A 24899-nucleotide genomic window follows, 5' to 3' on the forward strand; every position below is an offset into this window, starting at 1 on the left:
TTGTGGTAATACTCTAGGTGCTGGGAGTGTAGGGATTTCATATGATGTAAACAGGAGGAGGGAAACTTAGTGGTGAACATCTATGCCATTGTGACCGACTTGTAGACACATTCATGAACAGAAATGTGAACACCACTGCTCCTCAGTCACCGTATCAGTGCCTGAGCCAGACTCTCCCGGATAACACAGTCACATAAGGAAATATATTGCCCACTGCCAGCAATTTTCATGCGTGATGCAGTTAAGAGTGATTCAATGCCTTAAAAGAATGCAACACAAGCTATAAGGATTCCTAGAATATCACAAAACTCCTAGCTGATTCATTAAATAAACCACACATGCAGGTATCTTGAAGGACAGGGCATGATGCTACCGGAATTCCATATTGGAAGAGACCTCCATCCCACATTAATGGGCAACATATTATACAAACTTCTAAAGTGATGGTCATCCAAATCTCCCATAGGAAACACCATCAGTACATACTAGGAAAAAATTAGAATTATTGTATGAATTAAGGCAAAATATACTTGGAGCCTAAATCCAACTCCAGCGTTGGGTTTCATGGTGTAAATCTTTCTCAAGGGAAGAAAATGTCTCAGGAAACATAGATGTTGATCAAGGGTAGTCTGAGATTAAATAGCCCATTCTAAATCCATGACTACAATACAAATAACATTTTAAAACTTCATTTGAAATGAAAATGTCCTTATCACTTGCATCATACTAGTACCAACAGATTCAGAACCTTAAGATTCTATTCATAAAAAAGAAAACATCAAACATACTTTTTATCTGGATTTAGCTCAACATAGTCTAGCTTTTCTATTTTATTTTAATATCAAAGGAGAGAAGGGTCCAGACTTTGAACTATTACCATTCAAATATTTTTTGTTTTAATTTGGTGGCCATCTATGTTCTAAGACCTCTTTCCTTCTGGGATTTGGGACTGATCTGTGAAGCAGATCTAAATCTGAGGCTCTTTGACTTCAAAGACAGCCTTGTGCTTGGATTAGCGCCTCTCTGGAAAGAATAAGTCAAGAAGCAGTCCATAAAAGCATGCTGTTTCTTTGATATGACAAAGCTTTTGTCTATTCCTATGTTTAATTCTGTAAAAAAAAATTTCTTTCCAGTTTAAACAAAATGAGTCTAACCTCTAAAGAAACTAGGGTATAATTTATCTATCCCAGGATCAATTTTACTGAGTATTTCACACTCGTTACCAGTTTTGCAAATGACAGTTTATAATATATATTTTTAAGACTGGATTTTAACTGAAGCAATAATAGCAAGAAAAAAGGGGGAAATAAATATGACAGAATAGTATGTCTCAAAGAGCAAAAGAATTTTAGACTTTATAACAAATTATTACATTTTTCCCTGGGGAACTTTTACCCATGATAAGACCATCTTTTTGGCCAAAGGAACAGAATAGTATTTATATCTAATAGAATATTATTTATAATAGAATATAATGTAAGCTATGTACATTTCTCTTATTTTCATGATCATCAAATTCCTTGATGTGGAAATAAAACTGATTTTTAAAAAAGAAGCAAAGCTGAGAGTTTTATATTTGGAGATCAGTAAAAGAACTAGAGATAAAAAGACGTTCAACAAAAGTCCTCCTGGGCTTGCTCTCTTCCAACTTTCTTTTCATATCTAAGACAAGTCTAAACATAAGCAAAACACATTGAACAACAAATCTGAAACACTCTGAAGGAGACTTCTCCCACTATTTTGAGCTCAGCCCTACCTTGAAAATCCAGCTAGAAAGATGTACATACACTGGTATAGCTGAAAGCTTTCAATTTACAGAATTCAGTATAGACAACCCCCCTCAGAAACAGTAACAGGAGTAATGACTTCAGGAGGATGGGGGAAGGGAATCGAAGCAGTGGGGAATGAGAACGGAAAGTAATGATGGTGAAATAACTCCCCTCGAGGGGGAAGAGTGCCAGGATTATAGGTGTAGGGATAGACGGGAGTTGTAAGATATGTATAAATAATAATACATAATATATCAAAGGTCCCCAAGGGTGGCAGAGCTGGGGAGGGAGGGAGGGAATAAAAAGGAACTGGTAACAAGAGACTCAAGAAGTAAGATAATGTTTTGAAAATATTGATGGCAATACTTGTACATATCCACTTAATAGAATGGATGTAAGAGCCATAAATAAAATGATTTATTCATTTTTGTGAAAAGAAAGAATATTAATCTGAGGACGAAAGTGCTCCTCTTAAGCAATGGGTATTTTCAATCTTTTCATATGCATGTGAAAGTCAAACATTGGATACGGAAGATCAAAGAAGAATCAGTGTATTTGGATTATGGTGCTGGCAAAGCACCTTGCAAGGACCATGGACTGCCAAAAGAACAAACAAACCTCTCTTGGAAGAAGTGCAGCCAGGATACTCCTTAGAAGCCAGGATGGTGAGACTTTTTGTCTCATGGATATATTGTCAGGAGAGACAAGCCTCTGGAGAAGGACACCACGCTTGGTAAAATAGAGGGGCAAGGGAAAAGAAGAAAGCCCACGGTGAGAGGGATGGACACAGTGGCTGCCCCATGGGCTCAAGTACAAGAACAAGTGTGAGGATGGCGCAGGCCTGGGCAGGGTTCGTTCTGCTGTGTGTGTAACTCAGCCAGGCCTCGGAATCTACTTGATGGCACCTAACAAAAACATCTAACAATGCCAGGCTCGTAACGGAGGAATAGATGTCTGTCTCTGCAGTTAGAATAGAATAAAACGGAGGAATAGATGTCTGTCTCTGCCGTTAGAATAGAATAAAACGGAGGAATAGATGTCTGTCTCTGCCGTTAGAATAGAATAAAACGGAGGAATAGATGTCTGTCTCTGCCGTTAGAATAGAATAAATGGCTCATAACTGGTAGAATAAATTACTACCAGTACCTAAAAAAAAATACTTTTCACATAGGGAAGATGCCTGGTAGCATGGTTTAAGAAATGATCATGTTTAGAGAGCAAAAAAATAAAAATGTTAGCCAAAGTTTCTACTATACTGCAAATGAATGTGTAAATACATATTTAAAGATTACTAATCCTATATATTTGCTGCAAATATATAGGATTTTTGAGTTTTAAATTGTAGGGAACCACATTTTCTCCAACTCTCATGTAAGCATCAGCCCTGCCCGTGCCAGGCGAGTCACCTGGGCAAGGTCCTCAGGGAACTTTACTTTCTTAATGCATAGATGGGAGTGTAATATCACCCACATTATGTGGTTATAAAACTTAACTGACACAATTCATTTTAATGATTGCTTTTGCTATTTTATCTACTACTAGCATAGTTCTTGTCTTACATAAAGCAGTTGATCTATCTTAAATATGGCTATCATTAAGAAGCCCTAGTGGTGCCGTGATTAAGGACTTGTCCCTGCTAACCAAAACCTCCTCCCATTTACTAGCTGATCAGGGGGAAAGGATGTGACTGTCTGCTTCCCAGAAGATCAAACCCTTTGCCATCAAATTCATCCCAACTCCGAGTGACTCTACAGAAGTAGAACTTCCCCATTTTCAAGAGTATTATCTTAAAAAAAATCATTTTATTGGGGGCTCGTACAATTCTTATCACAATCCATATATACATGCATTGTGTCAAGAACATTTGTACATTTGTTGCCATCATCGTTCTCAAAACATTTGCCTTCTACTTGAGCCCTTAATATCTGATGCTCATTTCCCCCCTCCGTCCCCACTTCCCCCTATCTCGTGAATCCTTCATCATTCATATATTATTATTATTTTGTCATATATTACACTGTCTGACGGCTCCCCCTGACCTCTACTCTGCTGTCCCTCCCCCAGGGAGGAGGCTATATGTAGATTCCTGTAATCAGTTCCTGCTTTCTACCCCACATTCTCTCCAGGCATCGCCACGCTCATCACTGGTTCTGGAGGAGTCATCTGTCCTGAATTACCTGTGTTTCCAGTTGCCATCTGTACCAATATACATTCTCTGGTCTAGCCAGATTTGCAAAGTGGTATTGGAATCATGATAGTGGGGGGGGGGAGTATGTATGAACTAGAAGAAAGTTCTGTATGGAAGTGAACGGCTACATCTTTTTCCCAAATCGCCAAGCTTTATGCTAGCAAGCAAGCACTGAACTAGTGTGCCACCAGGCCTCCTTCCCATAAAGACTCCATCCAGCCTTGGATGCACTATGGGAAGTTCTACTCTATTCTAGAGGGTCATTATGAGTTGGAATTCACTTGGGAAAAGGTTTCTTGTTTTATTTTGTTTTTTTTAACTATGATCATTCTTATGCTTCTATATAATTACGAGGCCACCCAATGTTTGTATATCTCCGCATGTAGTCTTCAGATACAGTCACTTTCTTGTTTTGATGTTACCATTTCTGAAATGCTGACTCACTCTACTCTTCTTCACCTAAATGTTCCCAACAGGATTGACATTCATGGCAACTCCCCTCACTAACTCTGTCCTATAACAATATTCCTGTTACACTGAACACAGTAATTTTCTTGCATATAATCTGCATTAATTATGTTTGCGCTGGTTCATTGTTGCCATCTGTGGCATAGACTTAATAACTCCATGTTGTTGTTGTGTGTTGTTAGAGGCCAGCTAATCAGATCTAAGTTTTATAGCCCTCCGGTAAAACATAATTGAATACTACCTAGCCCTGGGCCAACCCCACAATTGCTGAAGCCATTTTGTCAATCCACCCTATCCAGAGCCTTCCACTTGTCCACTGATGCAGCATGTTACTACGCATAATGTCGTTCCAGGGACTATTCTTCCCTGATAACGAATTCAGAGAAATTAAGGCATCCCTGTGTCTAAGGAGCATTCTGATCACACTTCCTACATGACAGATTTGTTTGTTGGCAGTTTCTGGCATTGCTAATATTTTTTCCAGAACCATAATGCAAATGCACCAACCGTATATACTCGAATATAAGCCGACCCAAGTATAAGCCGAGGTACCTAATTATTACCTGGGAAACCAGAAAAACGGATTGACTCGAGTATAAGCCTAAAGTGGAAAATGCAGAAGCTATTGGTGATTTTCAATAATCAAAACAAATGAAAATAAATTTACTAAAAATTGAGACATCAGTGGGGTGATATATTTAAATATGTCTTTTAAATAAAAATGTAAATAAAAGGACAAGTCATTTCACATTAGTAAACCAGCACAGTAAGTGGAAAATCGGTTCAACAAAAACAATAAGGTATCAACAATGATACCTTAAGAGGACTATTCTCTGAGCCCAATCAGCAACCAAACTAAAATACAGAGTTAAAATCCTTCAAAACTGGATTCCTCATCATCATCCGTATCCCAATGCAGAGCTTCAGCTGGTGTGAGGTCATCATAGACGCTGTCCTCACTGAGATCGCCATCATCACCATCACTGCTGTCATTTTCATACAAAGCACAGTCTTCACTGCCATCCATAGCATTACTAATACTATGTATCTGCGAGGCATATCACACCATGTCTTCTGGAATGTCTTCCCATGTATCTTGAACCCACTTTGCTATTAACTCTTTGTCAGCCTTCATGAGATTTCCTCTTTTTGTTAGTCTGGCTTGACCAGATGACATCCATTCATGCCACATCTTTTGCACACGATCTCTAAAAGGCTTATTCAAAGATACATCCAGAGGCAGCAGTACAGATGTAAGCCTACCTGGAATAACAGCGAAAGTAACTTTACTAGATTTTGCCAATTTTTTTATGTCATCCGATAGGTGGGCTCTGAACATATCCCAAACAAGTAATGATGGCTTTTCTTTAAGGCTGCTCCTGGTCGTTGGTTCCAAATTTATTCCAGCCATTTTTTTGTTCCACCTTCATCCATCCAGCCTTTAACATGTGTACACACAGTAATTCTTGGTGGGAAATTGATCTTTTTTAGGCAATGTCAACCTTCATTTTGAAACCAGCCTCATATGACTGGCATTTTTGTTTTGGTTCAAGAGTATCCATTTCTAATTGGATTAAAAAAAACAAGACTTTGAAAAATAACTTTCATGGTAATGCCCGCCCCCCTCCCCCACAATGGGTTAGCCGTGAGGAGGGCGGGGGGAGTCTGTATGGGCGGGGGATGCAGGATGTGAATTAACACAGAGACCAGAGGGGAGAGATGGAGCGCAGCCACAGACACATCCTTACCAGTTCAGCTGCTGGCGTAAGTGAATCACTATGGGTGCTTCTGCGAATTAGAGCTGTCAACATCATAGGAGGCTCTGATTGGTTACATGTGAGTAAACAAACATTCAAAGTCCTGCAGTATCAGCGGGGCTTTGAATGAATAGTGGAGAAATGGCAATCACCTGCAAAATAACAGGCGCTCATCACGTTACCTCAGGGGTCCCCAGCGAGATGTTACACCTGGCTGGGGTACCACAGCACATTTTGTGCTGAAAAACTTGGCTTATACACGAGTATATACAGTATTTTAATCCAGTCTTCTTTATTCATTGTCCAGCTCTCACATGCATAGAACATGGCTTGAGCAAGTTCACCTTGTTTCTCAAGGTGATATCTTTGCTCTTTAAGGATTTAAAATGGATTCTTGTAGATGCAGTTAGGTTAAAAATGTACCATGCTATCATTTGATCTCCCTTATAATCTATTTAAATTTGCTCTAGCTTTTAATATTTTATGCTTCCTTTTCTATTAAGGGTTTATCTGTTTTATTTTGTTATTCTTGTTAGTTTTTTATTAGTTCTTTAATGTTTTTCTGTATATGAAATCCAGGAGAGGTAAATCAATTGAGGCTAACTGAATTACTGGTTCCTTGGGGGCATGGCAGAGGAAGTTGAGGAAACATTTGGAGTTAATAACAATAAGAATGACAAAATGATCTAAAACTGATCATGGTGATGATTTATAACTCTTCTTGATTTAATAGAACTATTGAATTGTATGATATGTGAATTATATGTCAAACCTTTTTTTGGGGGGAGATATATAAAAAGATATTGTGGGGCAGTTTTGCCCAAATAAGTTTTCTAACTTCTTGACTCCTGTTTTCATAAGCACTAATTGTAAATACAAGTAAAATTCTTGATAAGTTCAATCATTTTTCCATTTATTATGATATCTAGTGATCCAGTTATGAGATGTTTTGTTTAACTTACATTGAAGTATAACAAATACTGAAAGTTATAGTATTTGATCTTCAGCAATAAATGCTTCAAGTCTTCACTTTCTGCAACAAAATAATTCAGGTGTTAACCGGCCTCCCTCCAATCCTGGTGCTGTGTTCTTCATATAGTAAGGCTTCTGAATTATTGGCTCAGTATACAGTTTGAAGAAGTATTCTAAAAGGATATAATACTGATACAACCCTTCCCTAAGCTGTGCAATATTCCCTTGTTCTGTTTGAACAGATTCTGTATGAGAACAATGAAGTATTCTTCCTAATGTTATCCATAGTTTGTTATAATCCACACAGCCAAATGTCTTTGTGTAGTCAATCAAATGAAGTTAAACATCTTTCTAGTTGTGTTTGGCCAGGTTGACTAGAGAAACAAATCCAGAGAAACTCAAATATCTATAAGAATTATTTTTGTATTAAAGAATATTTCATGTTAAGAAAACATGCCACCCCAGTTCAGCTCAAGTCTGCAAGTTCCAGATTAGCCCATAGTCCCAAACAAGTCCATAAATTCCTCTTCAAACTCACATAACACATGCAATGGTGAAAAATGTAGGAAAATCACAAGTCAGTGGGTGCAAAGTCTTGTGGATCCAATGCCAATGGAAGCACCTCAGCACTGGTGTGGGTCTCCATATGGCTCCTCCAAGTCTCCAAGTGTGGCTTTCAACAGGAAGGTGTGGTAAAAAGAGAGAAGTCTTGCAGGTCTCAGCAAGTCTCTGCATGGTGTGTCAACAGGTAAACCACAGTAAAGCAAGAGAAGTTCCCTGAATCCTCGTGAGAAGGCCAAGCCCTCAAGGAGGTATCATTAGCCTGTGACCTGATTGACATGTTAGACTCCACCCCTTATGCTTAATACCCTCAAGTTGACATGAGATTATATAACTACACTCCTGTACTCTCTTCTTTCAGCTAACATCCATTTAACATCAGCAATATCCCTGTTTCCTCCTTCTCTTCTGAATCATGCTAGAATTTCTGGCAACTCCCTGTCAATGTACTATTACAACCATTAAATTATTTTCAGCAAAATTTTACTTCCGTGTGGTATTGATATTGTTTAATGATTTCCACGTTTGGTTGGGTTACTTTCTTTGGAGTGGGCACAGATATGGATCTTTTCCAGTCTGCTGGCCATAAAGCTATCTTCCATATTTCTTGGGATGGCAAGCATCACTTTCCTGGGTTACCAAGCTGAAACTTCACTTTATATTCTCTTGATTACTGGACCCTGTTTTTCCCCCCTAATGACTTCAGTTCAGTCTATATGTCAGCTCTTGATCACATGCTACCTCTTTAAAATGGTTGAATGTTGACCATATTACATGTTTGTGTAAATGTATATGTGTAAAAGGATGCTTCAGAAAGTTGATTGAAATATTGAATTATGGACAGGGATTTATTCCATGAGAGTTTTGAAGCCATATATATGTATCTTTATACATATATGTATTTATATGTGTTTGAGAAACAATAGGTACCAACATAAAAACAATTTCAAGGATGACACAGGTTAGGGTAATGTTTTGTCAGGTTGTACACAGCATCACTGAGTTAGAAGCAACTCTATAACACCTAATATTTATAAATGTATATGTGCGTGTCTATGTGGTTGTGTGTCTGTCATCTATCCCTGCTGAATGCAATGCAAAATCTTTCTAATAAAATGAATTCATTCTTCTGTATTCAAAATTCTGAACAACAGAGCAATACACCATGAAAGTGGTTATGGTGATTGGCAGCAAGCAGGTGTTGAATAAATGCTTTTAATGCTGAATTGCATTGAAACATAGGATTATAAGAGTTACATAATCTCTTCAATAGTTACAGTATTCAAAAAGTAATAAAACTAAATTAGATACCAAGGTACTTCGAAGCTTGAAAATGTATTCTAATAAACTAAATGGGAAAAGTGTATGCCTTTCTGAAAAGGCAATTATATATATAACTTATATATAACACTTATAGAAAATCAAAAAGTCTAAGTCACTGCATCAATATGATTCTGACTCATAGTGGCCCTCTAGGACAGAGTAGAACTGCCCCTGTGGGTTTCTGAAATGGTAATGCTTTTCTGGAGTGGAAACTTTATCTTTCTCTCACGGCACGGCAGGTGGTTTTGAACGACTCACCTTAAAATGAACAGCTCGACTCATCAGCACTATGCCAAACCCTGGGGATGATCCACATTTATAATTACTTGAGGAATAGGTAGGAGATGTCGTGCCTCAAACTAGAACTGTTTTCCTTCAAGAAAGGTGTTCTCTATTACTGTTCTTTCAAATATCAAAATGTTTTCCTGTACGATAATGCCGTGTTCACATCCTTGCCCAATGAGTTGCTTCAGAGAATTGAAAAGCTGCCTTCTTTCATTCTTTTGTAGCTTGATTTCTTCCAACTCTACGTGTTCATTTCTCTACTTTATAATAACTAAATATTTATATGAATATATAAATGAGGTAACTTTCACATATCCAAGGAATCTCCTCTTTGTTGCCCTATATGGATATAGCAAAATCCACGTCGATGGGGAGCAATCAAGAGATCAACTTGGTAGCTGGAGAAGGAACTAAATAATTATCAATGAAAGTGTGCAGAGAAAATATAAAGTTTTCAATTTGGCATCAGTCTTTGGTGTCCAGATTAACATAATATTCCATTGTAAATCTATCTTGTCTCTCCTCTGTCCATACAGGATATTTTGATGGATGATAGGATCCATATTATTCAGTAACCAGTATTGTAGTTTATTTCCAATGTCAGCCAGCTGATTCTAATCCTGCTAATCAGGCCAGTACCATTCAACTTTCACCTCAAAAAAAGTCTTTGCAATCATAGATATATGAATTTGTCATAAGTGTGTTGTTGTTGTTATTAGGTGCCATTAAGTCAATTCCAACTCACAATGGTCCTATATACAACAGAATGAAACACAATATCCCACAACTCCTCACCATTGTTCTTGTATTTGAGCTCATTGTTACAGCCACTGCATCAATCTATCTTATTGAAGGACTTCCACTTTTTTGCTGCTCCTAATTCCAATTATTAATTGATGTTTGCAGCCATTTCTTCTTATTTTGAGTTGTGCCCCATCAGCAAATGGAGGACCTGAGGCTCATTAAAGCTTTGCGCCAGCCACTTCAGGACGGTCAACTCTATTTTGAGAAAGCAGCTCTTCCGCCATCAATTTTGAGTGCCTTAAACCTGAGGGCCCCATCTTCTGGCCTCATCTCTGAAACCGGTCTGCTTCTAATCATGCGGTTTTCAGTAACTAACAACAGTTTCATGGTAGCCACGGGATTTTCCATGGCTAATTTCTCTGAAGGGAACAGCCTATTCCTCCTTTCGAGTCCGCGCTTAGTCCAGAGGCTTTGCTGAAACCTGTTCACTTTGAGCGATCCTGCTGGTATTTGAAATGCCAGTGATGTAGCTTCTAGCATCACAGCACCACACGCGCGGCCACAGGATGACACACTGCCAGGCAAGTGGTGGTCAGAATGCTATCCCACCTCAGTATCCTTGAGATTAGTTACCATTCCTCACACATGCCCCCTCCCGTCCAAGCAACTCAATGCAATGTGGCATAGAACTCAAGAAGTCTTAAGGAAATGATTCATTAAGAAAATGACTTATTTGCATAAGAATAGAACATGTAAATCAAAGGTTTTACTGAAGCATCTAGAATTTTAATTGGATTATACTATAATTAATGTCTGCATTCATACATACCACATTCTCACTCCCCCTGTAAGCCATAAAGTATTGCTACCGGGGTTTCCGCTCACACAGGTGTGTCTTCATTGCAATCATCAGGTTAAAACATGTGTCTGAGCAGTGGGTGGCTGCAGCACATTCTATCAGCAATTCACTAATCTCAGTCTTGTTAGGGTGTCTTCAAAAAAATCCAATTCAAACAATAGCTCCCAAGGGGTCCCCTGAGCCAATTAGATTCAAGGCAAAGTGGCCAGTTCAGAAATTTATGGTGCGTGATTTGGGGGATTCTAAAGGTGCAATCTGGGTAGATTATCTCAAAGAGCAGGTAGAAGTAGATAGAAGTTTCAAGAGACTTGAACATGGCATTGTGAAAAAAAGGGTCAGGGAACATTTCTCCATGATGACGACCAACCTGCTCATTCTTTGAGGACATGTCCTGTGAGAAATTCATAAGGAAAGCTACATGCTACAACACTGATCTGCTTACACCTCACCACCCTGATCTTGCACCTTCAGACTCAAGACACATTTCAGAGGCATACAGTTGAAGCCCCTAGAGGCTCTCCAAACTGCTGTTTTGACATGATCTAACTCTAAGAGCATAAAACTCTTCTGGGAAGAATTCGAGAGATGGGAAACATGACTTCAGATTTATATAGACAGAGATGGGGGTAGGAGCATATGTTGAGAAACAATAGCATCACAGTCTAATTGAAAAAAAAAAACAACAACAACTCATTGACATCATGTTGAAACCCTTGACTCAGAGAGACCCTATCGGACAGGGTAAAAGTGCTCTTGTGGGCTTCCGAGGCATTAGCTTGTAGAAAGCCCTGTCTTTCTTCTATGGAGCAGCTGGTTGTTTCAAACGCCTGCCCTTGTGGTTAGCAGCCCAGTGAATAACCCACTACTCCATCAGGGAAGGAAGGAACTCACATGGTGCTACTTTTATTAAGGATTCTATTGTTATGTAGCAATACTTTTTGACTGACCCTTGTCTGTTCAATATTCCTTATAGGAACACAAGGGATATATGAGTATGATTTTCCCCCTTGGGGACATGGTGGAGTCTTCCATATGTTAAAATGAGCACACACCACACTCACTCACTTCCATCGAGACAATACTGACTCAAAGGGACCCACTAATGGGTTTCCAAGACTCTACCTGTTTCTGGGAGAGAGCCCAGCTTTTGGAGCTGCTTGTGGTTTTGAGCTGCAGACCAGGAGGGTCGCAGTCCAACCCATAACCACGACGCCACCCGGACTCCATAAGCATGCATCATGCAATGTGCAAAAAATAAGGGAATACCTTGGGTTTCCTCTTTTCAGCATCTGTTGGCATAGATAACGCACAAGGTGAAATCAGCTCCTTGGTTCTTGGGAAAGAGATGGGAGGCGATGGGGTGGCAACCCATGGCGTGTGGCCAGATACTGTGCTTTCAGAGCTCCCAGGTCTTGAAGGCCACGTCCTACCGCCACCCATGGGAGCCACTGCCGAGGAGCTGAGCTGGAGGGCCTGGCCAGGCAGATTAGCAGGAGGGGGAGGGAGAGACCCCAAGTTGGGAAGAGAGGCAGAACTGGAACTTGAGATAGGGGGAGCAGGAGAAGCTGCAGGCTTCTGCAGCGGGCCAGAGAGCTGTGATTCTGCTGACTTGGATCTGTTTATCATGCTTGAGAGAGCTGGAGACGGCTGGAAACTTTTCTCTGCTGAGTGTTGCGGAGCTCTTGGGTTAGCAGGAGAACACAGAGAAGAGGAGGCCGTGGAGGCTGAGGTGGAAGGATGTGCGTGAAGTCTGGGTTCTTCCAGATCCCTGATGTCAGCATCCTCTCTGCTCTTCGAAGGAGAAAGAGAAGCGCGAAGTGGGGCAGGAGGAAGCTTGGCAGAGCTCAGCAGACTGGTTTGTAGCGGGGAGGGTGCTGCGTTGCTCTTCAAAGAAGTGGGCGATAGTGTTTTCTCTGCACTGGACAAAACGGGGCTGCCACGAGTTGACTTTGTAGGAGAAAGGGAGGGTGTCAGAGAAAGTGGGGTAGATTTGGTGAAAATGGGTAACTGAAAGGATTGCTGGGTACATTCAGAAACCAGGTGTCCCCCTTGCTCTGACCCTGTACTGAGACAACAGCTTGAGAGAGATTTCTTCGGTGTGGGTGGGGTTTCCTTTACTTTTTGATCGAGTGTAAGAGTGGAGGAGGCCAGAGAGTTGAGAGAGAAGGTGGGGCATGATGCAGGGGAAAATGGCCTCTGGTGTGAAGGGTTTGACTTCAGAATGGCCGTAAGAAGGGAAAGTCGAGAAGGGACTTGGGATTTCCCCCCTAACTTTGTGAGATGTCCACTAGATGACATTTGGCTACAGAGCGTGGACGAGGAGCCATGGAGGGAGGAGGTGAATGGTTTGGGACTCGGAGAGAGGGAGTGTGTGAGGATGCGAACTGGTATGTAGGAGGCGGGATTCTGTTTGGGAGGCTTATCGGAAGAAGGCGAAGGAGAAGCGGGTCTCTGACTTCCTCTGGCACCAAGAACTTGGGAGGATAGCAAGGTTGTCTTCTTCAGAGCTTCGGGCATCCGTTTTTGATCAGCTGCTCGTGGACTGGAGAAATCAGAACCTGGCAGCTGAGTGGAAGGGGGAAATGGTAACGGTGAGGAGATGCCTTTTGATGCCAAAGAGGGTAAAGAGTGAGCAGTAGTTTGAAAATAAGTAGCTGTTTCTTCCACCAAAACTCCACTGCCATCATCCAGCCGCCTGGTATGCAGCTCCTCCAGGACAGAGGTGCAGCCGCGGTTAACTGGGACAGGTTGTGCTTTCTGATTAGTGGCAGAAACAAAGGAGGAAGCGGGTGGTTTACGGGCAAGCTGCTCAGAGGTAGTGGGAGAAGAAGGTAACTAGAGGAAAGAGAAACAGACAGATTGAAACAGGACATCACTTGTGAAACCATCACAATATTCCTATCACTTGTGTGCAAACAGCCTTTCTAGTTGAGTGCATGAGAGAAGACATGGAAACCACAAAAAAAAAATTAAGGCAACTCTGTTTTGCTAATGAGGCATCGTTCCGAAATTGAAATAAAATATAAATAAACGGTGACGCATTCTATCTCCTACCAAATTTCCCACTTCAAAATAAAAATCAACATAAAACTGCATCGCATGTTTCCATTCACTAACAAGACCTAAAATATTTACCTTAATGTGGAATTGTGTGATTTGAAAAGATCTTAATCACCACCAGTATGAATGTCAAAAATGTACATTGGCATATACACCGTATTTTCTTCCACTGTCAGACTATATAGCATATCTGACGAAGATGCATACAGTCCATAAACGTTTGAACACACAACTGTTTAAAACTCCGAAAACTTAGGCATCCTACATATTGTAAACTTTAGAAACCATGCCCAGAATGCAAAAGATGCAACACCTAATCTGTGTAGAATGAAAAACTGAAACTGAAAAGAAAGAAAGAGGAAGTTTGGGGCTTGTTAAAAGTAAGGTCTTTGAAATGACGTGCCAGATTGACTATGTAACAAATGACTTGGTATGATGGAAGTTCATCAAGAGAAGCCATAGTGCTTTATAAACACAGTCTGCCTAGAACCAGGCAGCCCCGGGAAGCTCCACCAAAATAAAGAGAGATCACTAAAAAGTGTATCAACTTACAAGACAGCCTAGGCGAAGTCATGAAATAATAGGGTGTTTGGGCTGTTTTAAAAAGATCATTCCATATTCTACAAGTATGAAAACCATTCATCATTCTGAAGCCAAATATTTCCAATAGAACGTTGGGTGTTTTTTAATTATTCCAAAATTATTAATCTGCTCACATCAAACTATGAGAAAGAACAAACACTGTCTAATAAGGTGTTAGTTGCCACTGAATTGATTCTAACTCCTGGCAACACTATGTGTGCAGAATTGAATGACTCCGTAGGGCTTTTGAAGGAGGGAATCTAGGAGTAGATTTACCTCTTCTGGCACCTGCCGGTAGGTTGAAACTGCCAGTCATTCAGCCAGCAGTCCCGTGTTTGACCATTTGTCTTAGAATTTAGGAAATGTCATTCATTCAAAATATTATGGACTATTAAGTGGCAAATATCAATGTATATGTGTGTGCATATATGCTTTTAGTATGCATTGCTCATAGATCAGGAAAATGACTTTTTCCTTTCCATGCTTGGCACTGTGGGTGACATGTTGGACTCTTAACTGCAAAGTCAGCAGATCAAAGTCACCAGCTGAGAAAGAAGAGGCTACCAGCTCCTTTGAAAATCGAATTAACAAGTAAACTGAGCAAACGCTTAGTTTACAAGTACAGATTTTTAAAAAAGATATCTTGATGATACTTCATAGTATGCTAAAGATATTTACATCATATTTTCATACCATTGAGTTTTGAGTTCTAATAATAGTTAAAACTGGTCCATTTAAACAGCACACCCCAAGCTTTTCAACTTCTGCGCAAACATTCCCAAAATATTTCTTTCTTTTATATGTAATTAAGATGTGTATTTGTAACACAGAGTTCTTCCTCCACAAATGATATTTGATTGAATATATTAGCATAGTCCAGAATAGCCACAAACCAGAGATAATTGAAAATCAAGCACAATTCAATCAAATTGAGAATGAAAACTTACCAATTCCTTCACACGTGTTTTATTGAGAAACAACTCTGCTTAGTTGGTTATTATGTAACTGACTCAGTTGGTGAGAGGACAGGTTTACCACAGGAACCTCTATTTGGACAGCCAAGTGTGCCTGTCCCTACAGAATGACAGCGCTTTATTCAGGGTTATGTAATCATTCTCTTGGGGTTAATAATAGTGCAATAGTGCACGAAATTTGTGTTTTCTATCTAAACAAAATGGAAGGGCTTCACTAATTGCTCCCGGTGCGTGGCCTCTGCTTACATAAACAATAGGCACATTTCAAGACTGTAGGGTGCCTTCGCTGATTGTGTGACAACCCCAGTTTTCTGCCACAGGACAATTGGTGGGTAATGAAATTTGTAAATCAATAAGAGCATTCACAAAATTGTTACCTTTTTGGTCACACCATTTTCAAATGAGTTCAATTTATATGACAATTCACCCTAATTCTGCTCCAAACTGCCATTCTGTTAAGAATAAAGGACCATCTATTAAGACTAAAGGACCATCATTTTTAAAATCTCTTTAAGAGGAGCTGCTTGTTCCTTCCAAATCCCTTAAGACTAAGACCTCTCCCTTTGACTTGAAGTCAACTCAATGGTGGTGAGAAGACTCCCAATAACCAAATGTGATGATGTTAGTTTTGGCTTTTGGTTGAGTGCTCATATTATCATGAACTAAAGGTGCTTTCTTCATAGCGGCGCTGGTTTTGTGCTTCTAGTCTCATGGTGCCCATCCCCTGCTACATTTAGGTTTTAATAATATTTTTGCAGCATCAACCTTCTTACCAGAATTGTCAACATCCTACCCATTCTTTGTGTCTCACAGATCCCCTCTTGCCAGTCGACCTTGAAAATATCCCGCAAGCTGTCTTTGAGTTCATCAATCTAGGCTACTTCATAGTGGTGTGAAAAAGACATGAAAACCACCAGATTTCTGAGCAGGGCCATGACACTGGCTTTAGGACGTGTGCCCTACAGGACAGCTGAAAGGGGGTCGGAACCTCCTGGTGCCATTTTCTAATTGACAAGGGAGGTAGTGTAGCCGGGTGTCATCATAAATGCAAGATGTATAGCTTCGGTGGAGTGAGTCCTGCCCCTCTCCTTGTGCTGGCGTGCCGGCTTGTATGCTTTCCTTTCGTATTGTTTGGGCCTCTGCTTGCTCTCCTGTGCTACATACCAGCTCTTCCAAAAAGGCTAGACCGCTCTACTAATCCGTCACTCACCACCTGCCCCGTTATGCTCCACAGAGGACCTGCATTCCTTTTCTCCAAGCATAATGGAGATAACCAGGAAAGCTGCAGTTTTATAGATTCACCCTTATCCCCTTCCTTCATTCTAAGGAAGATAATAACCTTTCTTCTTTTAAAAGGGGAATTTATCCCCATGTTCTCTGCCTCACACAGCTTTAGCCTCCTTAGGAATCTCATTTCATTCTCTATCTTCCATATCCAGTGTAGTTACCTTTTTTTATAACTAACTTTCCTAGCATACATACAAACCCCAAATACTCCTGCTCTTTTAAAGTATTGTGTTAGTCTGGGTATATGAGATAGTTTTATATAAGGGGTAAGTATACATTAAGAAAACATCCCAACCCAGTCCAGTCCAAGCCCATATGTCTGACATTATCTCATAGGTCCCACACCTATCTACAAAGTCCTCCTCAAACTCACAAAACACATGCAATGATGCCGACTGCAGGAGGAAACCCGAATCAGTGAACGTGTAAGCATCTGAGCGCTGGCAGGGGTCTCCATGCAGCTTCTCCTGCACCCAGGGCTGCATCAGGGCAGAGCCATGTGTCTTCTCCTCAGGGATGTCACACAGGGAGTGAGGCTTGCCAGCTGAGGCAAATAACTAGCTAAGACAGCTTCCCACTGGTCTGACTATCAGAGAACAAGAGACCAGAGAACCAGAAAGGTGAGGCTCACCAAGCCATTTATCTCTCCACCCTTCAATTAATCCCAAATGTGTTTATCAGTCAGGTTGGCATAATAAACCTTAACTATCACAATCCAGCCCCTGTCCATTTGGCACCTGTACATAATTCTTTAGCCTAAAAATGCAGTTAAGTAACAGCTACACCTCAATCCTATAATCCTATGAATATATCCCCCCATCTGTGAAAGTTTGTAAGCCAACCACTTCATACCTTTATCCCCCAACTTGGTAGCCAGTTTCTATACTGCCCACTTACATCAACCCAGTGCTCTGAGGAGACAATCATATTTTTTTATGTGAAAAATCTTCATTCCAGTTGGAACCTTGTGAAGTCCACATCCATAAGCAAAGTCAAATCAGAACAGGCCATCCATAAAGTCTGCAACAATATGCACCAGTTCACAGGCTCAAAAATCTCATCATCTTGTCGGGTACTGCCTCACCCAGCCTCCACAGAGTGCCCATTGGTCGCCTTGCCCTTAGACCATGGGCTCTCACAAATACTCGACAAGCCTAGTCCCCTTGTGCTAGGTCGTGAACTTTAGACCAGTCAACCTGCTCTCGTCTTCTCCTTTTTTCCTGTAAACCAAATGCACAGGTGTCAGCGGACAGACTCAACCCATCTCTTTATTGCTGCATTTCTCCCACTTCCACTCAACAAGTGGGTCCAGGTGGTCTCTCAGCAAGTATTTCAACCTGCCACAAGCTCCCTTTAATGTTCAGTCCTAGAGAAGAGTTTTCGTAAAGTATATAATTAAAAATGAAACAGCAATGGAATATGAAAATGCCCACAATTTTTCCCGATTCCATAAAAATGGATGAGTGTCTCTAATTGGGGGCAAACATATGGATTTGGAGGTCATTGTGATATTGGCAAATGTGTTAGAAGCACTGCCTTGGAAAGCATTTGCACATGAGCTTGCTGGCCTGCTGGGCTGGGAAAGCCAGTGAGCGATTCCATGCTAGGCTTCCAGAAGACAGGAAACCACATCTCAGCAGATAGCCAGCCGGACACCAGTCAATCCAGGAGCCAATCACAGACATATGAATGAGCCCCAAGGGAGCATGACTCAGACCTGCCGAATGCCCAAACTTTTGACCTGCCGATTTGTGAGTGGAATTAATGGGTTGGTTTTAAAACACTAAATTTGGGGAGTGTGGGTAGAATAAATGTGTTGGTTTTAAAACACTAAATGTGGGGAGTGAGTTGTTACACAGTAATTGCTAACTGACAACACAACTGTACACTCCTGTACTAAAACGTTTGTGGGTCTTACGTTTTCCATAGTTAAGGTCCCATTGCATTCTCTTCACGTCCAAGTCTGTGTAATACAAACTGTTTATTGGTTGCCTTGCTCTGTGACAAACACACCCAAAAGTGGCTTTCCACCAGCTCATGCTCTTCTTATATACTGTCCTCTTCTTAAGCACGGGTTGTAACTGTGGCTTGCTTCTAGAAAATACAGTCTGGCAAAAGTAAAGGGATTTTGTGAATGCAATTGAAATCAGTATTTTTCTAAATTAAGAGAGAATCTATGTGCTCTTTATTTAATCAAATGCACCCCTAAAAGGGGGGTTTAAATCTTAAAGAGAGAAAGTGGCAAGGTTTCTTTTTCTATTGTTAGCTTAAAAATAAATACCAGTTGCCATGAATTCTGTGGCCTCCAGGAAATGTATGAGGGAGTACCACCCAAAAAAATCTGAATTCACTTTTTCAAAGTTATGTACTTAATTTTTTTCATAAAACAACCATATTGCCTTCAAAGTACCCTCTATTACCCTTAATACAATGGTCAAATCTGAGATTCCATTCATGGAAACATTTTTTAAACTCATCTGTTTGGAAGGCTGACAGCACCTCCCTCATTTTTTCTTCACCTCTTTTATGTCATCAAATCACCACTTTTTTGTATCTCTCTGCATTTGTTGTGGGGAAAAAGAAGTCACACAAAGTGAGGTCAGGTGAGTCAGGTACGTGGAGCAAGAGAGGCACGGTGTTTTTTGCCAAAAATGATGTGCTGAGAAGGCTGTGTAAGCAAGTGCATTGTTGTGGTGGCAAAACCAGTCCCTTTTCTGGATAAATCAGGCCTTTTCTGTCACATGTTGTTATGTAATCTTTTAAGAACATCGAAATAGAAAGTTTGATTAACAGTCTGACCTGTTGGAACAAACTCCAGACACTTTGAGTCTATATTTTCATCCATTCAGTAAGTTGACAGATGACCAGATCGAGGCTTTTCATCAATCAACATTTCATCATTTTTTTGAAATGAGGAAACCACTTTTCCACTTGAGTTTTTCCTACAGCATTGTCCTTGTAAGTTGTATTCAACATCACTACAGTTTCTGCAGCATTTTTCCCAAGCAGGAAACAAAATTTCACAGCAGTTCTGTTCTCTTAAATGAGCCATTACAAAAATGAGGTTCAAGCAAAACTGATTTTACAAAAGAATTCACTGTGACCAGAAAGAACCTTCTCAGGCAACACCACTGGATGCACTGACTCAGGGCAAGTTGCTCCATGCTTGCCTCGTTGGAAATATGTGTACTACAAGCCCCACTCCACCCAGCACAATTCCATTTGGGGGAGAGGGGATACCCACTCATGTGCTGTCAACATCGCGCAGGAGCTAAAAAGTGGGTCCTTCCTCCTGATGAAACGGTAGCTTGCCTGATACCATAAGGAGCTAAACTCTCAGCAAAGAACCCAACCATACTGTGCCTAGATTACACTCCTGTTGACAATGGGAGATAACAAATGGGATTTTTATCGTGCCCCTAATTTGCAGTAATCTGTTATGCATCCACAGAAACAAATACACTTCTCATTGGTTTAACAGTTTGACCCCAACTCTGCATAGAAACTGTCATTACCAAGCTCTACAATCAATTATTTTTCCTAAACCCAATAAGCATGTCTCCCCCACTTTTTCAACGCATTTTTTTTTGTAGTCTCCAACCATCATACCCTCTTAGTTATTTTCTTCCCATCAGAAATATGGGTCCTTTGCTGAGCCTTGTGTGGGCTTCCTTCCTTGTACCACCTTCTCTTTATCTTGGTAGGTCTTGCCTATTCTTTCTGTCTGGAATACCTAGCTACACCATTGGTCTGACTCAGCAGTTCTCAACCTTCCTAATGCCACACCCTTTAATACAGTTTCTCATGTTGTGGTGACCCCCCAATCATAAAATTATTTTCGTTGCTACGTCTTACCTGTAATTTTGCTACTGTTAGGAATCAGGTGACCCCTGTGAAAGGGTTGTTCAACCCCCAAAGGGGTCGCATACCCCAGGTAGAGACACTGGACTCTGATGGGAAGACTTGAGCTCATCTCTCAAGTTTTGTGTGTTACAACACGTCTTCTGTGACCTTTCCTGCAGGGCCAGGAAGACTTGGGTGTCCTAGCCCCTGGAATGTGCCTTCAACATATTGCTTTTCGTTATAATGGCTTGCAGGTACCTCTGACTTTCAACTTCCTTAAGGAAGGTATATTTCTCAGGCTTTCTGTACTCATAAACAGGTACAGTCTCAGAAACACACAAGGGTAGTTCTAACCTGTTCTATTGGGTCACTATGAGTCGGCATCAACTCGATGGCCCTGAGGCTGAGTTTGAGTTTGATTGTCTGTCATGTTATTAATTGGCGTCAAATTGATTTTTGACTCAGTGTGACCCCATTGACAGAGTAGAACTTCTCCAAAAGGCTTTCTAATATGTCATCTTTATGGGAGCAGATTGCAAGTCTCTCTCCCATGGACCCATCAGGTAGGTTGAATTGTCAATCTTCGGGTGGCAGCAGAGTGCTGGCAGGACGCCTTCACTGTATCACCTTTGTACAGGAATAAAGAAATTAGATGTCTCATACATGTAGGGGCAGAAGGATACAGGCAGCAGGAATATAGGGTTTCATTACTACCTCTGGTATCCCCTCTGATTCTGCTCTGGACTCTGGGTAATGAATAAGGAGGGGGATATGGAAAAAGCTGACTCTGACATCTGATTTAGCAATACTACACCAAGCAGGGAAAAAACCATGAGTTCTGAAATTAAGAAATCAGGAGGCCATTTTCTTAAAAGGCTGCACAGTCCTTCTGCTGGAATTGTCAAAGCAATTGGATTTTCCATAAATGTCCTTCTTTTGTGCCTCGGGCGAATAGTACCAATGAACTCACCCAGAGGAAACCGCAGGCCATCAGTCAGGGATTGCAGGGATTCTGTCAACCTCTAAGCAGGGACTGGGGCCTCTGCTGATTCCGAAAATGCTCCTAAGAATGAGAAGCTTCCCTTCCTGTGAAAGGTGACAGACGATGAAGCAATCAACCCACCCTGAGCCCGAAGGGAAATGGAAAGGGAAGGGTGAAAGAATTACTAGCAACCAGTGTTTTTAAAAGCAAAACCATTAGGACGAGACTGTGCATATCAATGAAAAGAGTGAAGCCTTCTAATATTTTAATCCTCCACAGCAGCTCAAGGCAGTTATATGATCCAAAGGTCTGATGTGGAGCTTGAGTTAATCTTTGAATTACCTCTCCTTTTGTACAGGCACACTCTCTTTGTGTGTTTCTTGCTGTCAGGACCCAGGTGCCTCTGCTCTGCTGATAATAAGTCATGCAGCTGATGGTCATGTTCAAAACCCTTCCTGACATCTTAATATAAGGAGTCCCTGGATGTAGCAAGTTAATGGGCTTGACTGCTAGGCCTAAATTGGAGGTCTGCAGTTACCTAGGGGTAGCTGCAAAGAAAGTTCTGGATGTCTATTTCCCAGAAAATCAGCTCTTACAGAGCCTAGTCCTGCTCTGAGAAGCAAGGCCTTATGCTGAGTCTATTTGACTCAATGGGTGCTGGTTACGTTGACATAATCAGACTGTATTTTATGAGCTAGTTGTGACATTTCAACCTAGACATAGCAGCAGTGAGCAAGCTCCAATGTCCCAGCTTTCTTTCAATCTCCAATGTCAAACCACGCATGACTGGCTGTGATAAACCAAATATACAGCAGCAGCACTAAACAAGGAGGAGACCCAGGCTCTCTTCTTTAGGCTACCAGCCTGTTCTCTCCGTTGGGGATTCTTGTTGAGAGAACTCAAGGAATGACTGTGGCCCTCTATTGACATCATAGGATTGTTACAGAATAAACTTGTGAAAGAAAGATAATTCATCCAATTTTCCATTCACTATCTGACATTTTCTGAGCACCTGCACTGTTTGAGGCATATTGTTCAGTGACAAACATACAAATAAATGAACCAATGCATTGCTGTGAAGTGAAATTCTGAATCATAGGACCCGACGGGTCGAAGTACAACTATATCACACGGTTTCCAAGCCTTGAAATCTTTATAAAAACAGACCGCCACGTCTTCTGACTGCAAACAGTCTTTTGATTAGCAGCTGACTTCTAAACCACGGCACCAGCAGGGCTTTTCGGTGTCCCGTGAAGTGGACAAGAAGGACTGAAAAACATTTTTTTATATCATTAAGAAGCTCCCAAATCCAGTGGCAGGAAGAGAGGTTTATAAGAAGCTACCGTGATTCAATATACTGTGGAGTGATAAGATATTTAAACACAAAGTTGAGACCTGGGAATACAAGAAATATTTCCATATCTATATCCTCATACAAATAATGTGCTCTAAGCTATTTTTCCATGAATATTTTGAAGCCAAGGTACTCAGTTCAAGAAGCTCTGGTGGCGCACTGTTTAAGCACATAGAGGCTAACTGAAATAATGGTAGTTCAAGCCTACCCGCTGCTCTGCAGGGAATTAGCAGTCTGCTTACATAAAGATTAGAGCCTAGGAAACCCCTATGAGACATGTACTTAATATATCTCTGTGCAAACATCCAAATTCTTCGAGATACAATGTGAAATTCTCATTTATTCACTCCTAGACAATTCTTCTGACCTCAACCCCCCTGATTTCATATTCAAGCTACATTTGAATAAATGTATCAAACCTGTTCTTCCCCACATGTTTCTTCTTCTGTACCCCAAACATGTTGCTATCTGAAAGTTATCCAGTACACTGTATAGTTGCCATTCTAAAGCAATCACTTGTTGACAACCTATCACGTACCGATCAAGGCATTTTAAATATACCAGGAAACTTCAAAACGTCTGTGGGGAAATGGAACCAAAGGTATGAATAGGCACTATGTGAATGGCCTTGGTAGTGAGTCGACTACAGTGGGGTTTGGGTTTGTTTGTTGTTTCCGTATTTTGTTTCCTGTTGTATTTGTATATGAAATCCAGGATGAGGAGAGCTATAGGGACCGTGAGGGCCTTGATGGTTTCGTGGAAGGAATAGCAGGGAAGGGGATTTTTGTTTTCTTTTCTTTTGTTTCTAGGCCTTTGCTATTGAGAACACAGTAGACCGGTCACTCTTCTTCCTTGTACCAGCAATGAACCTAGATAAGGAGGGGACAGGACACATGGCCCCCAGCCAACTAATGACAATGAGGACTAGAAAGAGGTAAATGCTCTGAAATTTATTGTGACATGATTGAACAACTCTCTCTAATAGGAATGAACTGTTTAATTGTATGATATGTGAAGTATGTGCCCACAATACTGTTGTTTTTTTTTAAACAGATAATGGGATTTTTCCATGCACGTCTTTCAGCTCCCTCAGATTATCTCACTTAATTGTCAAACACAGGAACCTTGATATTATCACCTCATTTTTCAATTGAGAAAATCAAGGCATATGATTTTAAGCCATTTATCCAGAGCAGTGCGATTTGTATTGCTTTGCTATTCTCTGGCTTGTTTCCACATCTTCTTCTCCATTCTTTCCTTCCCTCCCATTGCTCCAACTTACAAGGAAATACCTCCACACTCCGTGTCCCTCCTCCGTTCCAGATTTGTTATCCCAACTTCTTTGTCGATATCACCATGTGGAGTCATTAAGGTATCTCAAACTCAATTTCAGATTTCTTTATTCTCTCTATCCCTTCCCAAGGATATTATTCTGTAAATTCTATCCTATTAGTCTATCTTCAACCTCTTTAGCTTAATGAAGAATTAAAATGTCTTCAGGTACAGGAAGAAGGACACAGAGAGCAGAAGCGAGGGTGCCATCACTGCCTTCAGCATCTCCCCTCTAATTGTGTAGATGCTGGGTAATGAGTAAGAAAAAGGCAGAGTGGGAAACGTGAGCTCTGACATCCCACATAAGCCAGTGACCAAGTCTCATAATTCTCCTCTTTCGGCGTCTTTGTTCCCATTGGCACTGCCTTAGCACTGGCTTTTGTCAAATATCCTCCAGACAAATCACTGCCAGTGTGCGTATTGTTAGTTACCTCCCTTTCAGCTCTCGCCCTAAGCCAGGGGTGGGAAAATCCTTTGACTTTTATGTCAACGTTCAAGGTCAAGGAGTACTTGACTCTGGGGAGTATTTCATGTGTCATTTTTGTTTCTGATTTAAACT

General features: G+C 40.9%; 1 protein-coding gene across 1 annotated transcript in view; it reads right to left on the reverse strand.

The window, feature by feature from the left end:
• MLIP (muscular LMNA interacting protein) overlaps nucleotides 1–24899 on the reverse strand; it is a 148136-nt gene that overhangs the window by 105909 nt on the left and 17328 nt on the right. Inside the window, exon 4 of the mRNA XM_075553769.1 lies at nucleotides 12193–13761. Within this exon, the coding sequence (XP_075409884.1) occupies nucleotides 12193–13761 (1569 nt within the window). The remainder of the gene's footprint in view (nucleotides 1–12192; nucleotides 13762–24899) is intronic.

The sequence above is a fragment of the Tenrec ecaudatus genome, chromosome 7 (assembly GCF_050624435.1).
Source record: "Tenrec ecaudatus isolate mTenEca1 chromosome 7, mTenEca1.hap1, whole genome shotgun sequence".
Classification (NCBI taxonomy): domain Eukaryota; kingdom Metazoa; phylum Chordata; class Mammalia; order Afrosoricida; family Tenrecidae; genus Tenrec; species Tenrec ecaudatus.